At 39.1% G+C, this 14,196-nt stretch overlaps 1 protein-coding gene across 1 annotated transcript in view; it reads right to left on the bottom strand.

The window, feature by feature from the left end:
- RPN2 (ribophorin II) overlaps nucleotides 1-14,196 on the bottom strand; it is a 54,559-nt gene that overhangs the window by 20,100 nt on the left and 20,263 nt on the right. The window contains exons 5-9 of the mRNA XM_024743137.1: nucleotides 13,951-14,026; nucleotides 12,806-12,940; nucleotides 10,539-10,715; nucleotides 8,885-9,003; nucleotides 7,470-7,575 (exon numbers count right to left, since the gene is read on the bottom strand). Of these exons, the coding sequence (XP_024598905.1) occupies nucleotides 7,470-7,575; nucleotides 8,885-9,003; nucleotides 10,539-10,715; nucleotides 12,806-12,940; nucleotides 13,951-14,026 (613 nt within the window). The remainder of the gene's footprint in view (nucleotides 1-7,469; nucleotides 7,576-8,884; nucleotides 9,004-10,538; nucleotides 10,716-12,805; nucleotides 12,941-13,950; nucleotides 14,027-14,196) is intronic.

Below are 14,196 nucleotides of genomic sequence, written 5' to 3'. Positions count from 1 at the left end.
CACAGAAACACCGTAGGGCTGTTCTTAAATAAGGAACCATTTAAAACAAGTCCTTCCACTCCTAAAATCTTATTACAAATGGGTCTCTGGAAACACTGAAAAGAAAAGCATTTTTATGCTACTCTCTTAAAGCAAACTGAGGTTTTTTCAAAACCCTGCTGTAAAGAGTTCAGAGTAGGATCGCTGTTGGTTAGCTGCTTCTTCCTTCAAACTAACACTGCAGGATTAGTTTTTATAATAAGAAAGGGACTTGTTTAGCCACTTTAACTGCAGCTAAGCCTGCTTTACAGTGAATCAACTAGTCCTTCTTTTTTCTGTACTGCACGCCACATACACCTCAAAAAATGTTTTAACGCCAGGAAATGCAGTCTTTCTGCTGAGAGTAATAACCTCCCTGTTTAGCTCATTACTGTCAAAAATGATGGTGCATTAGGGGCAATTAATGCTAATGACAGCTTCTAAAACCCATGCTTCCCCTGACAGCAAGTCCAATGTCAATGAGTGCTATTACAGGCCCTCCACACCAAACCACCATTAATGCACTCTGACCAATGTCAAGCATCTCCCAGGAGAGTAAACAGGACCTGCTGACCCGCTCTGAGGCTCTCAGCATGACTATTACTGAAATTACAAAGGAAAGTTGCATATGTGACAGAGGTCAGAGCATGCACGTGCACATAGGCAGGCACACACACACAAACACATGCGCACACACACATAAAGCTTAACATAATGAAGCGAGATCTTTAACGCTTACTCCATCACTGGGAAGGAAAAGGACAGCAATGGCCTCTATGGGAGCTTACTATCATTGCATGAATAACAGCTATTAGCCATTTCTGTTATTTTGTACTTATTTAATTTTTCCAACGACCATAGAAACACTTGTGCGAACACCAGATTTGATGTTAACAAAAAGCCAAGCTGTAACAATAATCAAGACAACATAGTACTGGTATAAGGATAAAAATATAGATTAATGGAATATAACTGCAACCATTTATGGTCACACTGATGATTCTTTGTTTTTTTGCAGCTGGCACGAAAATAGTTTATTGGGGGAGCCCCGGAAAGGGAAAGGGATCAGGGGGAAAGGGCTGAATTTCTCTTCAGGAAATAGAGCAAATGGGGAGCTGTCAGACAGTACCTGGGGTGCCAAGACAACTCAATAGGGAAAGAACAGTCTTTTTGACAAATGGTGCTGGGACAACTGCACATCCACATGTAAAAGGAGGAAGATGAACCCCTACCTCACACCACATACAAAAATTAACTTAAAATTGATCAGAAACCTAAATGTAAGAGCTAAAATTACAAAATTCTTATAAGAAAACATAAGAGTAAATCTTCATGCTCTCAGATTAGGCAACGGTTTATTAGATACGGCACTTAAAATCACAATTAATGAAAGAAAAATAAAGATATTGGACTTCATCAAAATTAAAACCTTTTGTGCTTCAGAAGACAACATCAAGAAAGGGAAAAGACAAGCTACAGACTGTGAGAAAATATCTGTGAATCATATATCTGATAAAGAACTTGTATTAAGAATATATACAAAAGAAAAAGAATATATACAGAACTCTTATAACTCAAGAACATAAAAAGACAAACAATGTAATAAGAAAAGGAAAAAAGAAGTATATAGATTAGGAAGGAAGAAATAAAGAGACAAAATAAAATATTTTTAATGGGGAAAAGACCTAGATAGATATTTCTCCAAAAAAGATATATAAATGACCAAATAGCACATAAAAAGATGCTCAATATCATTAGCCATCAGAGAAATGCAAATCAAATCACAATGAGATACCATTTCACACCCATCTAGGATGGCCAAAATGAACAGACAGATAATAAATAACAAGAGTTGGTAAGGATATAGAGAAATTGGAACCCTCACACATTGCTGGTGGGGATGTAAAATGGTGCAGCTTCTTTGAGAGTTTGCCAGTTCCTCAAAAAGTTAAACACAGAGTTATCATATGACTCAGCAATTCCATTCCTAGGCATAAACCTGAAAGAACTGAAAACAGGTGTTCAAACAAAAACCTGTACATGAATGTAAATAGCAGCATTATTTATAATACCCAAAACATGGAAATATCCCAAATGTCCATCAAGTGATGAATGAATAAACAAAATGAGGTATATCCACACAATGGAATACTATTTAGCCATAAAAAGGAATAAAGTACTGATACGTGCTACAGCATGAATGAACCTTAAAAATATTATGCTAAGTTAAAAACACAAAAGGCTACATATTTTATTATTCCAGTTACATGAAATGTCCCAAATAGGCAAACCACAGAGACAAAAAGTAGGTTAGCAGTTGCCAGGACTGGGAGGAGGATATATTCCTATAGCATAAGGAGTGTCTACAAATAGACACAGGGCTGCTTTTTGGCGGCGGTAAAAATGCTCTGGAATTAGATGGTGGTAGTGGTTGCACAACTCTCACCTAAATATACTAAATATGTTGAATTACACACTTTTACTGGGCAATTTTATGGTATGTGAATGACATATATCCTCAGTAAAGCTGTTATTTGAAAGAAAAAAGGAAGCTACTCTGTGTAGGGTAAAAGGCTCACCCCTAGAAGATGAATTACCATAGTTCTAAGGGCCTTGGAATGTGGGGAAACATCTTTAATGTTTAGACCACTCCATCCTTTTCTTCTTTGAAGTGGTCTGAGATGGAAGCTAAGCACTGAAAAAATAAGATTTGGTCTCTGCCCATAGGGAGCACCCAGCCCAGTGAAAGAGCAACACTTACAAGCAAACGATAGTAATACAATGCAGTAAGAACAATTATGGACAGGGTGTGAACTACTACAGCAACAAAAATAAACCAAGTAGACAAGCCCTAAATATATGGGGAAAAAAACTTTAAAACTGTTAGAAGACAATATTAGGGACTATCTTTTTGATCTTGGAGCAGCGTAGAATTTTTTAAAGACACAAAAAGTACAATCTAGGGAAAAAAAGACTTTTAAATTAGGCTTCATTGAAATGAACTTCAGTGCATTGAAAAATGCCATAAAGCAACACTGAGGGACAATATCTGATGCTTATAACTAGGGATTTACTAATATATATAGCTCCAGAATATGTGTAGCTCCTAAAAATCAATAATTAAAAGACTAACAAACCAAAAGAAAAAGACAAAAGATACACGACAATTCACAGAAGAAGAAACCTAAATGGCCCATAGACACAAGAAAAGATGCTCAGTCTCACTAGAAACCAAAGAAAAACATTGAAACAAGATAACCAATTCCTATCCATCAGATTATCCAAACTCATAATAGCAAATACTGGTACAAATATGAAGAAAAGAGCAATTTGGCAAAACCTAATAAAGCTGGAAGATGAACGTACCCTACGATCCCACAACTTCATTCTAGATAAACAAAATGTGCATAAGCAAACGTACTAGGATATTCACAGCAGCATTGTCTGTAACAGTGAAAGTCTAAATGTCCAACAGAAAATGAATTAATAAATCTGATGCATTCATAAAAGGAAGACAATTTTATGAAAATTATTCATATTTATCTATATAGCTCTAGTTCTACATGCATAAATATGGCTAGTTGTCTTTAATATTGAGTGAAAACAAGCAAATTGCGAGAGGATACATATAGTATAATGAAGCATATAAATTTTGGTAAGATGGAAATCAATGCAATAAATTGCTTAAAAATACATATGTAGCAGAAATATAAAAACTGGCATTGGAACATACACCTCAAATCTGGGGAAAGAGGAAGAAAAAGTGAGGAATACACAGAGAGCTTAAATTCAATCTATAGGGCTTTATTTCTCACCAAAATAAAACAAAGGAGAAAAACATAGCAAAATGTTAGGGCTTGAGGGAGATGAGTGGCCAGGAGGTATATGACCATCATTATATTATTCTTTGTTCTTTTCTGTATCTTTTAAATAGTCCAAAATAAAAAATAAAATAAAATTAAAATCCTATGGGAGCACAGATGAAGGAGCAATATTTGAACTAGACCTTACAGAATGAGTAGTTCAGCAAGGGAGGGGAAGAACATTCCCCATGGAAGAAACAAGAGAAGTCCAAAGGCTTTACGTGTACTGGGCACGTAAAATGTATATGAGGATGAGTATGTGGTCAAGAGCAGCTAGAGCTGAGGGGATGGGGATGCAGCCACAATGAAGGATGCGCATGAGCTCTGTGGAGGACCTTCTAAAGCCACAATGAGGAGTCTAGACCTTATTCACAGGCAATAGAGAACCAAAGAAATGTTTAACTAGGGGAACACTGTGATTTTATAATTCTAGTGGTGTTTACGGTGCTTATTAAATGGAAGGGGCAGAGACTGAAGACAGTGAAACTGGCTGGAAACTACATATCTCCCTACTTAGGATCTACCCAAGTAGGAAAACTGGGGCTGAAGAACAAAGGAATCATGCAAAAGACACTTAAAGGTGGAATCGACATGGCGACTGACCAGAAGTCAGAAGTGGAAAGAAAGGAAGGGTTAAGAACGGCTGTGATGTATGGGTATGGCACTTATATTGGATATGTTGTTATCAAGATTGTATAGGTAGAAGGAAGGAGGTTTCAGGTCAAAAAAAAAAAAAAAAAGTTTGCCTTTCAATGTGCTCAGTTGCAAATAAGGCCCCTTAATGCAGGAAACTAAAATTGAAAGAATCTGGATTTTCAAGGTTCAAGGTACACACTACAATAATTTCTATCCAAACCTTGTGTTAGTGAATGGAGTAGGATCAGATGTCTCCTGCCCAAAAAGGTCAGACATGAGGTAGAGAAAAGGCAGAGAGACTAGAGTTCCAGAAAATATCCTTTCTGCCAAACTTTTAATATAAATGTTTAATCTAACTATGTTAAGTAATGCCCCACTTTTGAAAAGGTCAAACTTTCTAGCTGCCTTGTCCTTTCAGTAAAAGAAAGTGACATAGGGGCCAACCTGAGGAGCTCTCCAAAGGCCAAATTTGGGATAATATGATAAAAAAAAAATAAATGATGACAGTAATGGATTATAACCTACAGAGTAAAATAAGTATCCATGAATCCGAAGTATTATACGTAACTGAATAACTTAATGCAGGGGAAGGGGGACAGCTTTTTCTTACAGTAGAATTCCAATTAATAAATGTAGAAAGAATGAAAGAGAAAATCACCTCGTGGCAAACACCACATTAGTAACTCTTACAGGCAAGATCATCAGGATATTTGCAGAGTCTCAAAATATCACTCCACCAGACACTTAATTATAAAGCAGAAAAACAGCAACTTTACAATGGAGAAACCTAGCAGACACCACCTTAACCAAGTGATCAAGGTTACCATCACCAGCAATGAGACATATCAACAGCTTTATACTGCCTAATAGGATACACTGAGAAGGAGCATCACTTTTGGTGTATTCTCGCCAAAAATGCATGACTTGAATTTAATTATGAGGAAACATCAGACAAACCCAAAATGAGGGACATTCTACAAAGTAACTGGCCAGTACTCTTCAAAAGTGTCAAGGTCACAAAAGACAAACTACCCTAAATTGGAGGAGAGTAAAAGGGCATGAAAACTAAAGGAATATGTGATCCCAGGTTGAATCTGGGACCAGAAAAGGGACATCAGTAAGATACCTAGTGGAATTTGAATGAAGACTATATAGATTAAGAGTATTGTATCATTATTAATTTCCTTGTATTGACAATAATATTACAGTTACATAAGATGTTAAAATTTGGGGAAGCTGGGTAAAGGGTATACAGGAATTCTTCATATTATTTTTAAAACTTAAGATTGAAATTGTTTCAAAATGAAAAAGTTTCATTAAAAAAGAAAAGTGAGTGGAAAATGACGTTTGAATAGTGAAGAAAACAGCTGTCACAAACAGCATATATTTAATTATTCGGGAAAGGCACTGTACTACTTCAAGTTCCCCTGACCCAAAAGAATGCACGACAATGTGGTCAAGCAGGTGCAACAAAGACACGGTGGCAGAAACATTGAGAAATGACAGCGTAAGGACAAGTAATATTACAAACAGGCCAGCAGCTGGAGCTGCACACAGCTCTGCAGCCTCTAAGCTAGCTCAATATTCACTAGGGCACAGTGACTAAACCAGTATTGTGCAGGGGATCCACCCAAGCACAGACAAGCTGGAGGTTTTGGACAAGTTACTCTACCCCTCTGGGTCTCGTCTGTGAAATGAAGAGGACTCCACGCATCTGCTAGGATTGTTATAAGAATAAAATAAGCAAAAGCACATAGAACTGTACTGTTCATGTCACAGGCTTTCAATGAAGGGTTCATACTTATGATCCTAAGCCAGAATAAGAAGAGGTTAAACCATACCCCATAGTTTAAAAAGTAGGAAAATATGTAATTCATCTTAAATAAACTTCTACCCAAAAAGGTTAAAATGAAAGCTACAGTGCCTGAAGGAGCAAACTTCAATTAGCTAGGAAAACCACTAATGTGAAATACCACATTCCCACAAAGCATCAGGTAAGTGAGGCATAGCTTTCCATCCTTAAAGCCACGTGGATTGGGGCTTCCCTGGTGGCGCAGTGGTTGAGAATCTGCCTGCCAATGCAGGGGACACGGGTTCGAGCCCTGGTCCAGGAAGATCCCACATGCCGTGGAGCAACTAAGCCCGTTCGCCACAACTACTGAGCCTGTGCTCTAGAGCCCGTGAGTCAAAACTACTGAGCCCACGTGCCGCAACTACTGAAGCCCACGCGCCTAGAGCCCGTGCTCTGCAACAAGAGAAGCCACTGCAATGAGAAGCCCGCACACTGCAACGAAAAGTAGCCCTCGCTCACTGAAACTAGAGAAAGCCCACGCGCAGCAGCAAAGACCCAACACAGCCAAAAATAAATAAAATAAATAAAATTTAAAAAACCACATGGATCTTCAACAAAACTAGAGTCAGCTAAACATCTGAAACATAGTTCATTATGAAGGATTACCAATTTTCTTTTGTACTTTACCCAGACAGACTCACTATGGTGCTACAGGTCACTTGATGCTTTTGATCCCCTAATAAGCATCAAGCACTTTTCTAAATCTATCATGGGGAATAATAAAACAAAAAAAATTTTTTTAATTAAAAATAAATAAATAAATCTATCAAGGCCAACCACAGAAAACATCTCAAGAATATTTATATCTCAGTGGAATTATGGGTGATTTTAATTTTTTCTACTTCCTAAATTTTATGTAAGATAGTAATGCTAAATTATAATGGAAAATGAACAATTTACAAATAAAAGAAAACTTGCTATGATCAAGTTCTTGGCTAAGTCTGTCAAACAGCACAGTTCAAACCTATCCCTCTCAACATATTCACGTTAACTTGGTCATAAGTGAAGTCAATATACCAGATGGTTAATGCTATGTGCCTGTTTGGTCATTTACTTGTGTATATTAACATGGAGATGGGGACAACAAGAAAAGCACTTACCTCTACAGTATTTGCAATATAACGGTTGTCACCTTCAACTTTGACAGAGAAGTCATAATAGCCACTGGAAAATTTGACATTCACAAAGTTTAGCTCAAAAACATCCCTGTTAAGAATGACAGTGGGGTTAGCAAGAACTCACATAGGAAAGTCACAAATATAACAAACGGCCTACGAAGTGAGGCATTCCTTGAGATGGTCCAGGGCTGCACCACTTCTTCACTTTTCAACTTCCCACCCGCCTGGGCCACCTCCTGCTCAGTTACAGATTATAATGAGGGGCAAATTTCAAAACGATCTAAAATGACCTCCTTTTTCAAGTCTTGAAAGTCTTCTTTTCATTTTTCCCCCTCTCAGCTCCTAAAAATCCCACCTCCTTCGGGTAAGTCTTCCACAATTAAATGCAAAACAGCTAAATCTACAGTAGGATACCAATTACATTAAAAAAAAAAAAAAGTAGAAATGTTCAAAGAGGTTGGTGTAGGGTAGTATAATTGTAGGTAACTTTCTGCATTATTTCTACTTTCCTGTGCTTTGTGAATTTCCTAAAAAGGACACATCTTATTTTTAATTTAATTTTAAAATATTAATTTTTATTTTAAAGGGGAAAAAAAAGGTAGAGAATTCTTAACTCTAACTACACGGCAAAACCCTCAATGTCATTTACCATTTTACTGATCATTCGTAAGAATGATTTTGCTTTTCAGCCGCATGGCACAGGGAGATCAGCTCGGTGCTTTGTGACCGCCTGGAGGCGTGGGATAGGGAGGGTGGGAGGGAGGGAGACGCAAGAGGGAAGAGATATGGGGATATATGTGTATGTATAACTGATTCACTTTGTTATAAAGCAAAAACTAACACACCATTGTAAACCAATTATACCCCAATAAAGATGTTAAAAAAAAAAAGATTTTGCTTTTTAATTTCACATATTGCCTATGTATCTTTACAACTGTGTAAGAAATGCATTTTCTAAAAGTCAGTTCCCAATCTCATTAATTTACTAATTTAATACTCAACGAAGTTTCATATAAAAACTGACCCTGGGCTTCCCTGGTGGTGCAGTGGTTGGGGGTCCGCCTGCCGATGCAAGGGACGCGGGTTCGTGCCCCAGTCTGGGAGGATCCCACGTGCCGCGGTCAAAAAAAAAAAAAAAAAAAAAAAAATTGACCCTTAATTTTTAAAAAATTTACGTAACAATAACACAGCCACTGAAGATAAGACTATAGAAGAATATTAATCCTATGGGGGAAATGTTCATGACATATTATTATAAATAAAGCATAATCCTAAATTTAGTTAAATTTGGTTTTATGATCTTGGTAAAAACCACATAAATCTGGGTTATACTGGCTGCAGGCTAACTTTCCAAAACAAGTATACTGGCACCCTACAGAGATGTGCTCAGTTCTTACCCCACAGGGGTGAACGATGTCTTCTGGAGGACTGTGGCTCTGGAGGCAACGGATTTAGCGTGTTCTAGTTTAACAGTGGCCTGAGTCAGAGGCTGAGACAGAACATTGGTGACCTGCAACTGGAAATAAATTTTAAAATTGTCTGTAGCAACAAAAGCTGAGGGAGTACAGATTTTGCTTCTAGGGTGGGTGCTTCATCCACAGGGAGCAAGCTCTGCCAGGAAAGAACCATCTTGTTCTAGAAAACCATCACTGACCTTTGGTCTACTATCTATGGGAAATCAAATACAGGAAAACACAATTAGTTTGGGAATGGGACAGATTACAGAATGTTAGAGGTGGGGAAGATCTTAAAGATGATCTTACCCAATGATCTCATTTTTCAGATGAGGAAACCAGAGCCCAGGGAAACATAATGACTGGCTCCAGATCACACAGTTAATGCTTCCTTCTCTCTGATCCCCTGATCTACCCACTCTACTTCACTACTACAATATCTTAAAAAAAAAAAATTATTAGCAAGAAAAATACTTTAGGGAGGTATGGGCAATGGGAAAACTGAAATAATATGGATAACACAGTAATAACACTCATTTGTTGAAAGTCGACTATTTGCCAGATACCAGGCTAGGCTCTTATATATATCCTCCCACCGATCGTCTGAGACATAGCATAATCTATCTTTATTTTACAGATGAAGAAACTGAGGCCACAAAGAGGTTACAAGACTGCCAAAGGCCACATGGCTAAGGACTCAAACCCCAGCCTACCTAGCTTCAAAAGCCAGTACTTTTTTCTACTTTGCTCTCTTAGCTCCCCCTAACTCATGGTGAACTATGTTAATCAGGTTAGTTCTCGCCCCAGTCTTTGCTGAGGGGATGTGACTTGTAGGTAGGGAGGGAAGAGGCAACTTTGGAATACGGGGCACTTCTTCAGGAGAGTATCTGTAGGGTCCTCTGAAGCAGAAGAACTTATGGAACTGTCCTATGTGGAACCCATGTGTTTAGACATAAATAAAATGCTAATTTTTTATAAAGATTTTAGCTTATTCCTGGTTTCCAAACAATAGCAACAAATGCCTCATTATGACGAATGGAAAACTCTAAACGTGTGCATTTTGCTCTATTCAGAGAGTTAACACACCAAAACAGTCCGTGCTTATTGCTGAGTGAGAGGGGTGGCTATGTTCTGAAGAGGCAGAAAGATACACTGTCGGCTCCAAGGAAGAAGATACCTGATATTGATTTTAACAACTATAAGTACCAGAATTACCTGGGAATTTAAAACACTGTCTTAAAATAATGTATTTAGAAAGTCTGGGTACTGGAAAATACATTTTAGAAGTAAGACTTCTCTATACATCTGGACTTACAAATCCAGAAATGCAATTTTCTAGCACTTAATTTAGTGAAAGCTATACTATTTAAAATACTCTGACGGTAATTCCCTGGTCGTCCAGAGGTTAGGACTCCACACTTTTGCTTGAAGGATTCTGTGACTAGTTCACCCAGTGGCCACCACCCCATTTGCTCTTCATTTAAGGGGTCTGTCCTCACGGAGGTTACAATCAGCTGTGTACCAGTCTTTGGATTTCTGGAAGGCTCACACTGGAAACAGCAATCGGAGCAGCGCATGTGGGGCATGGAAGTCATACCCGTAGGACAGCCTGTTCCTGAGTGTAGGAAGCAGAGCCCTCAGGCACAACCACAACAGGTACATGGAAGCGATTCTGGGAGAGTGCAGCGGCAGCAGAGGCCACACTGAAGGCTTCTGAGAGTGACTCAAAGTTCTTCTTGCTGAAGATGGCATTCATTAGCTGGATGACCTGATCCTGAAAGAAATGCAGCAGTCAGACAGGTGGCACAGCCACCCCTCCCTCCCCACCTGGCTCAAGTCATTCCCTATCTTTTTCCAGGCGTTCACTTGGAAGGTCTTTTAGCCAGTAACCCAAATTGGTAGGGGTGGGGGAAGCACATATTCTGCATTTAAGCGTAAAACTTGAATTTGGCTGTTTTTTTCCATCTTCTAGTACAAACTGAAATTAATGCATTTATTTGTCAACCATTTATGGATGCTTACTATACAAATGCAAGGTACTTCTAGATAACTACTGAGATATGAAACTATATTATAAAACACCTATAGCAGTACCCATTTGTTCCATACCTATATGTGCCAGGCACTGTGACAGGTGCTTTACAAGCATTAACTCAAATCTTGACAAAAATCCTGAAAAGACTGATATCAATCCTTTCCAAATAAGGAAACTGAGGCTAAAGGAAGTTAAGTTACTCCTACAAGTTACGATGGAAAGAAAAAAGCAGGACCCAAATTCACATGTACGTCTGTTTGTCTCCAAAGTCCTTCAACAATAAAATATGTCCTTTCTTGATTTCCCTCACCCTCCCACCCAAGCTCCCTTCCTTGCCAACCCACCTCTAAGCAGTATGCTGGGGCTAAGTTGGTGTTTACAAGACCAAACTTCACAGCCAAAGTGTACATTAGAAAGAAACTAAAATAACTCTCCATTAAGAACTAATGGGCTGCTTAGAGGGGAAAACTGAAAGCAATTTTTTAAAAAAGTTGAACCTAAAAGGCATTATTAAAATTCTAGAGGTTGTTTGCTTAAGAGGAAACATTTTCCATTTCAATCAGTTTCGTTTTTTAAAATCTACCATCTAACAAAAGAGTTCCCTGTTCCCGAAAGTGTTATTCACAGTCGACATGAAATAATTTTCTTTAATTGTACCAATTACATTTTCCATCAGCAAGCTGTTGACATGTTAAAATGGGGGAGTGTTCACCAGAATCGTTATGTCAAAAGCAGTGACAGCAAAATTATCCCAGCCAAATACCTGGTTAGTAGCAGCTTGGGAATAAAGCAAGAAAAAGTTTAAGTTGTTTTATGTAGAATATCGCCAATTCATGTACTGTACTGTGTATAGGAGAATCCCGAAATGATCTGTACTGTAAGACCCACATTCTTGCACTTTCACCCATAACAGAAATTTAAATAGAGTCTGGTATCTCTAGGTCTCCTAAACTTAGGATGAAGGAAAAGACAACATAAAAAGGCCAATACATGAATAAATTATTAGATCATATCCTCCAGAGAAAATACAAAATTATTTCAAATTACTCAAGACAGGTAATTATTTACTGTTTACTTGAAACTCAGCACAGAACTCACAATGCATTCATAATTCACAAAAGAAGTGGAAGTTCTGACTTGGAACCCAAATCTTTCCTCCTAAAATTAAAACAGCAGCAGCTTGTATTTTAAGTCCTTTAGATCAAGGGTTGGTAACCTTACAAACAAGTGGTACAAAGAGGGTCCTACTCATAAGACTTCCCACACACATTCCTACTAAAGGTTCTTTCAGGTTAACAAGCTCCTCTTGAAAGAAAGAAAAGAATTAACTCTTGGTGGATGTCTGGTAGACACACATGCCTCTCAGTGAACTATGTCAATCAGCACAGATTAGCTCAGACTTAGGCACTGCTGAGGGTCAGTGGGGAGAGAGCAGAACAGGCAATTTTGAAGTACAGGGCACTTCTCAAGAGAAAGAGGGTTTGCACAGGCCACCAGCATGGAAAGCACTCATGAGACAAGCAGTAAGGAGCATCAGGAAGGAATGGGAGGTGGATCGAGAGTAATACACTTGGCCTTCTTGTCTCTACCTCATGATGTGTCCGTACCCCATTTAAAGCAAGTATAACAATTTCTTTACGTGTCTATTCCACTGACAACCAGTTTCTCAGGAACAGGCTTTACATTTTTCTGTTTCTCATTCTCAATGCCTAACCCAAGACACCCCAAAGCTAACTGAATTGCCCTCTCTGAAAAAAGCTTCCCTTAGCAGATGAAGCCAACAACGCCTTTGGTTTTCACGCCCAAGAACTGTTAATATAGACAGGCACCTCCTTAATGGATGGCTCGGTGCCCACATGGTCCATGAGCTTGTAGGTGGCAGCCAAAAACAATGCCGTTGTTTCCAGTCCCTCTTCAAACTGAAGATACACACCTCCCAGTTCATCCAGGCGAGCAACAAGGTCCTGTCACAACAAAACAGAGGCAGAATGGAAGTCAAGTGATAACAGAGATGAGACGTACAAACCACTGTTACCCCAGTGCAGGCAGTTTTGAGAAATCTCACTCTAAGTCTGCAGACCACCTCAGTCACTTAGTGCTTTCTCAAAAAAGGTGCTTAGGCAGAGAGTAACGTATATCATATAGGCATTTGAAGAGAACAGTATCTTCTGCAGCTCTCGGAGCGCTCCTTCCCTGACCCCTTCGACTCAAGCCCAAGCCCAGGAGTCATGGCACTGAAGGCACCAACTGCCCTGGGCAGAAGGCCAGTGGGCCCAGCCACAGTTCACCCTGGAAGCATCGTGACACAGATGGATTCGATGGCCATCCATTTGGAAACAACCTCCAGAGCAGAGCATTTCTCTTTCTTATTCAATGCTCTAAAGGATGAAGAGAGACATACTGCTCTCCTGGGCAACGTGACGAGGCAGCTAATGTGCCTGTGGGGCATCCAGCGATGACACTGTCAGAGTGCCCGTCATCCCCGGCTCTGCGGTCCATGGAAGCAGTCTCTGAGCAGCAGGAGGTCGTGGGCAGTGGAAAGGGTAGTGGAATAACAAAAACCACAGTGACCACTTGCTGAGCACCAATTCTGTACTAGGCACTTTAGAACTTCGCTTGTTCCTAACCACCACCACGTAAGGAAACTGAGGCTCAGACATTAATAATTTGCCTGAGATTACAAAGTAGTAAGAAGTAGAAAAAAATTTGAAGTTCAGGTTTGTTAGGCTCTAAAATCTGTAGACTATACCTACAAAACACTGAAGTAGTTTGTTGCCTAACTGATGGTGTAACTATACGAGCCTAACAAATATTCCCTAGGAAATATTGCTCTGATACAAAGAACAAAAGTGTACCATGGATATGAAAAAAAGGTAACTGGCCACAACAAATCATTCATGTCTATCTGCAAGACTCTTCTAAAGGGTTTCAAAGACAGAAGCTGGGAAATTCACTTGCCAAAATAAATTTGTACCTCAATCTCCTCCACGATGCTTCTCAGGTCAGCCTGCTGGGACAGGTAGGATGCCGTCTGTAGAGCCTGGACTGTTCTGAAAGGTAGAGAATAGAACCCCAATGAATGGCAAGTCTCCATTTCCCCTTCCTGTATTGGTATACCTACACAAATATCCCGCTCTTGTTCTTTAGAACTATAAGACAGCCTCGGCCCCAAAGGAGCTTGTTTACAGTCTAGGGAAAGATGTAACAAAGATCATTACAT

Source organism: Neophocaena asiaeorientalis, unplaced genomic scaffold (assembly GCF_003031525.2).
Source record: "Neophocaena asiaeorientalis asiaeorientalis breed wild unplaced genomic scaffold, Neophocaena_asiaeorientalis_V1.1 scaffold82, whole genome shotgun sequence".
NCBI lineage: Eukaryota > Metazoa > Chordata > Mammalia > Artiodactyla > Phocoenidae > Neophocaena > Neophocaena asiaeorientalis.
The sequence above is the reverse complement of the archived record's forward strand: the minus strand, read 5'-3'. Positions and strand labels throughout refer to the sequence as shown.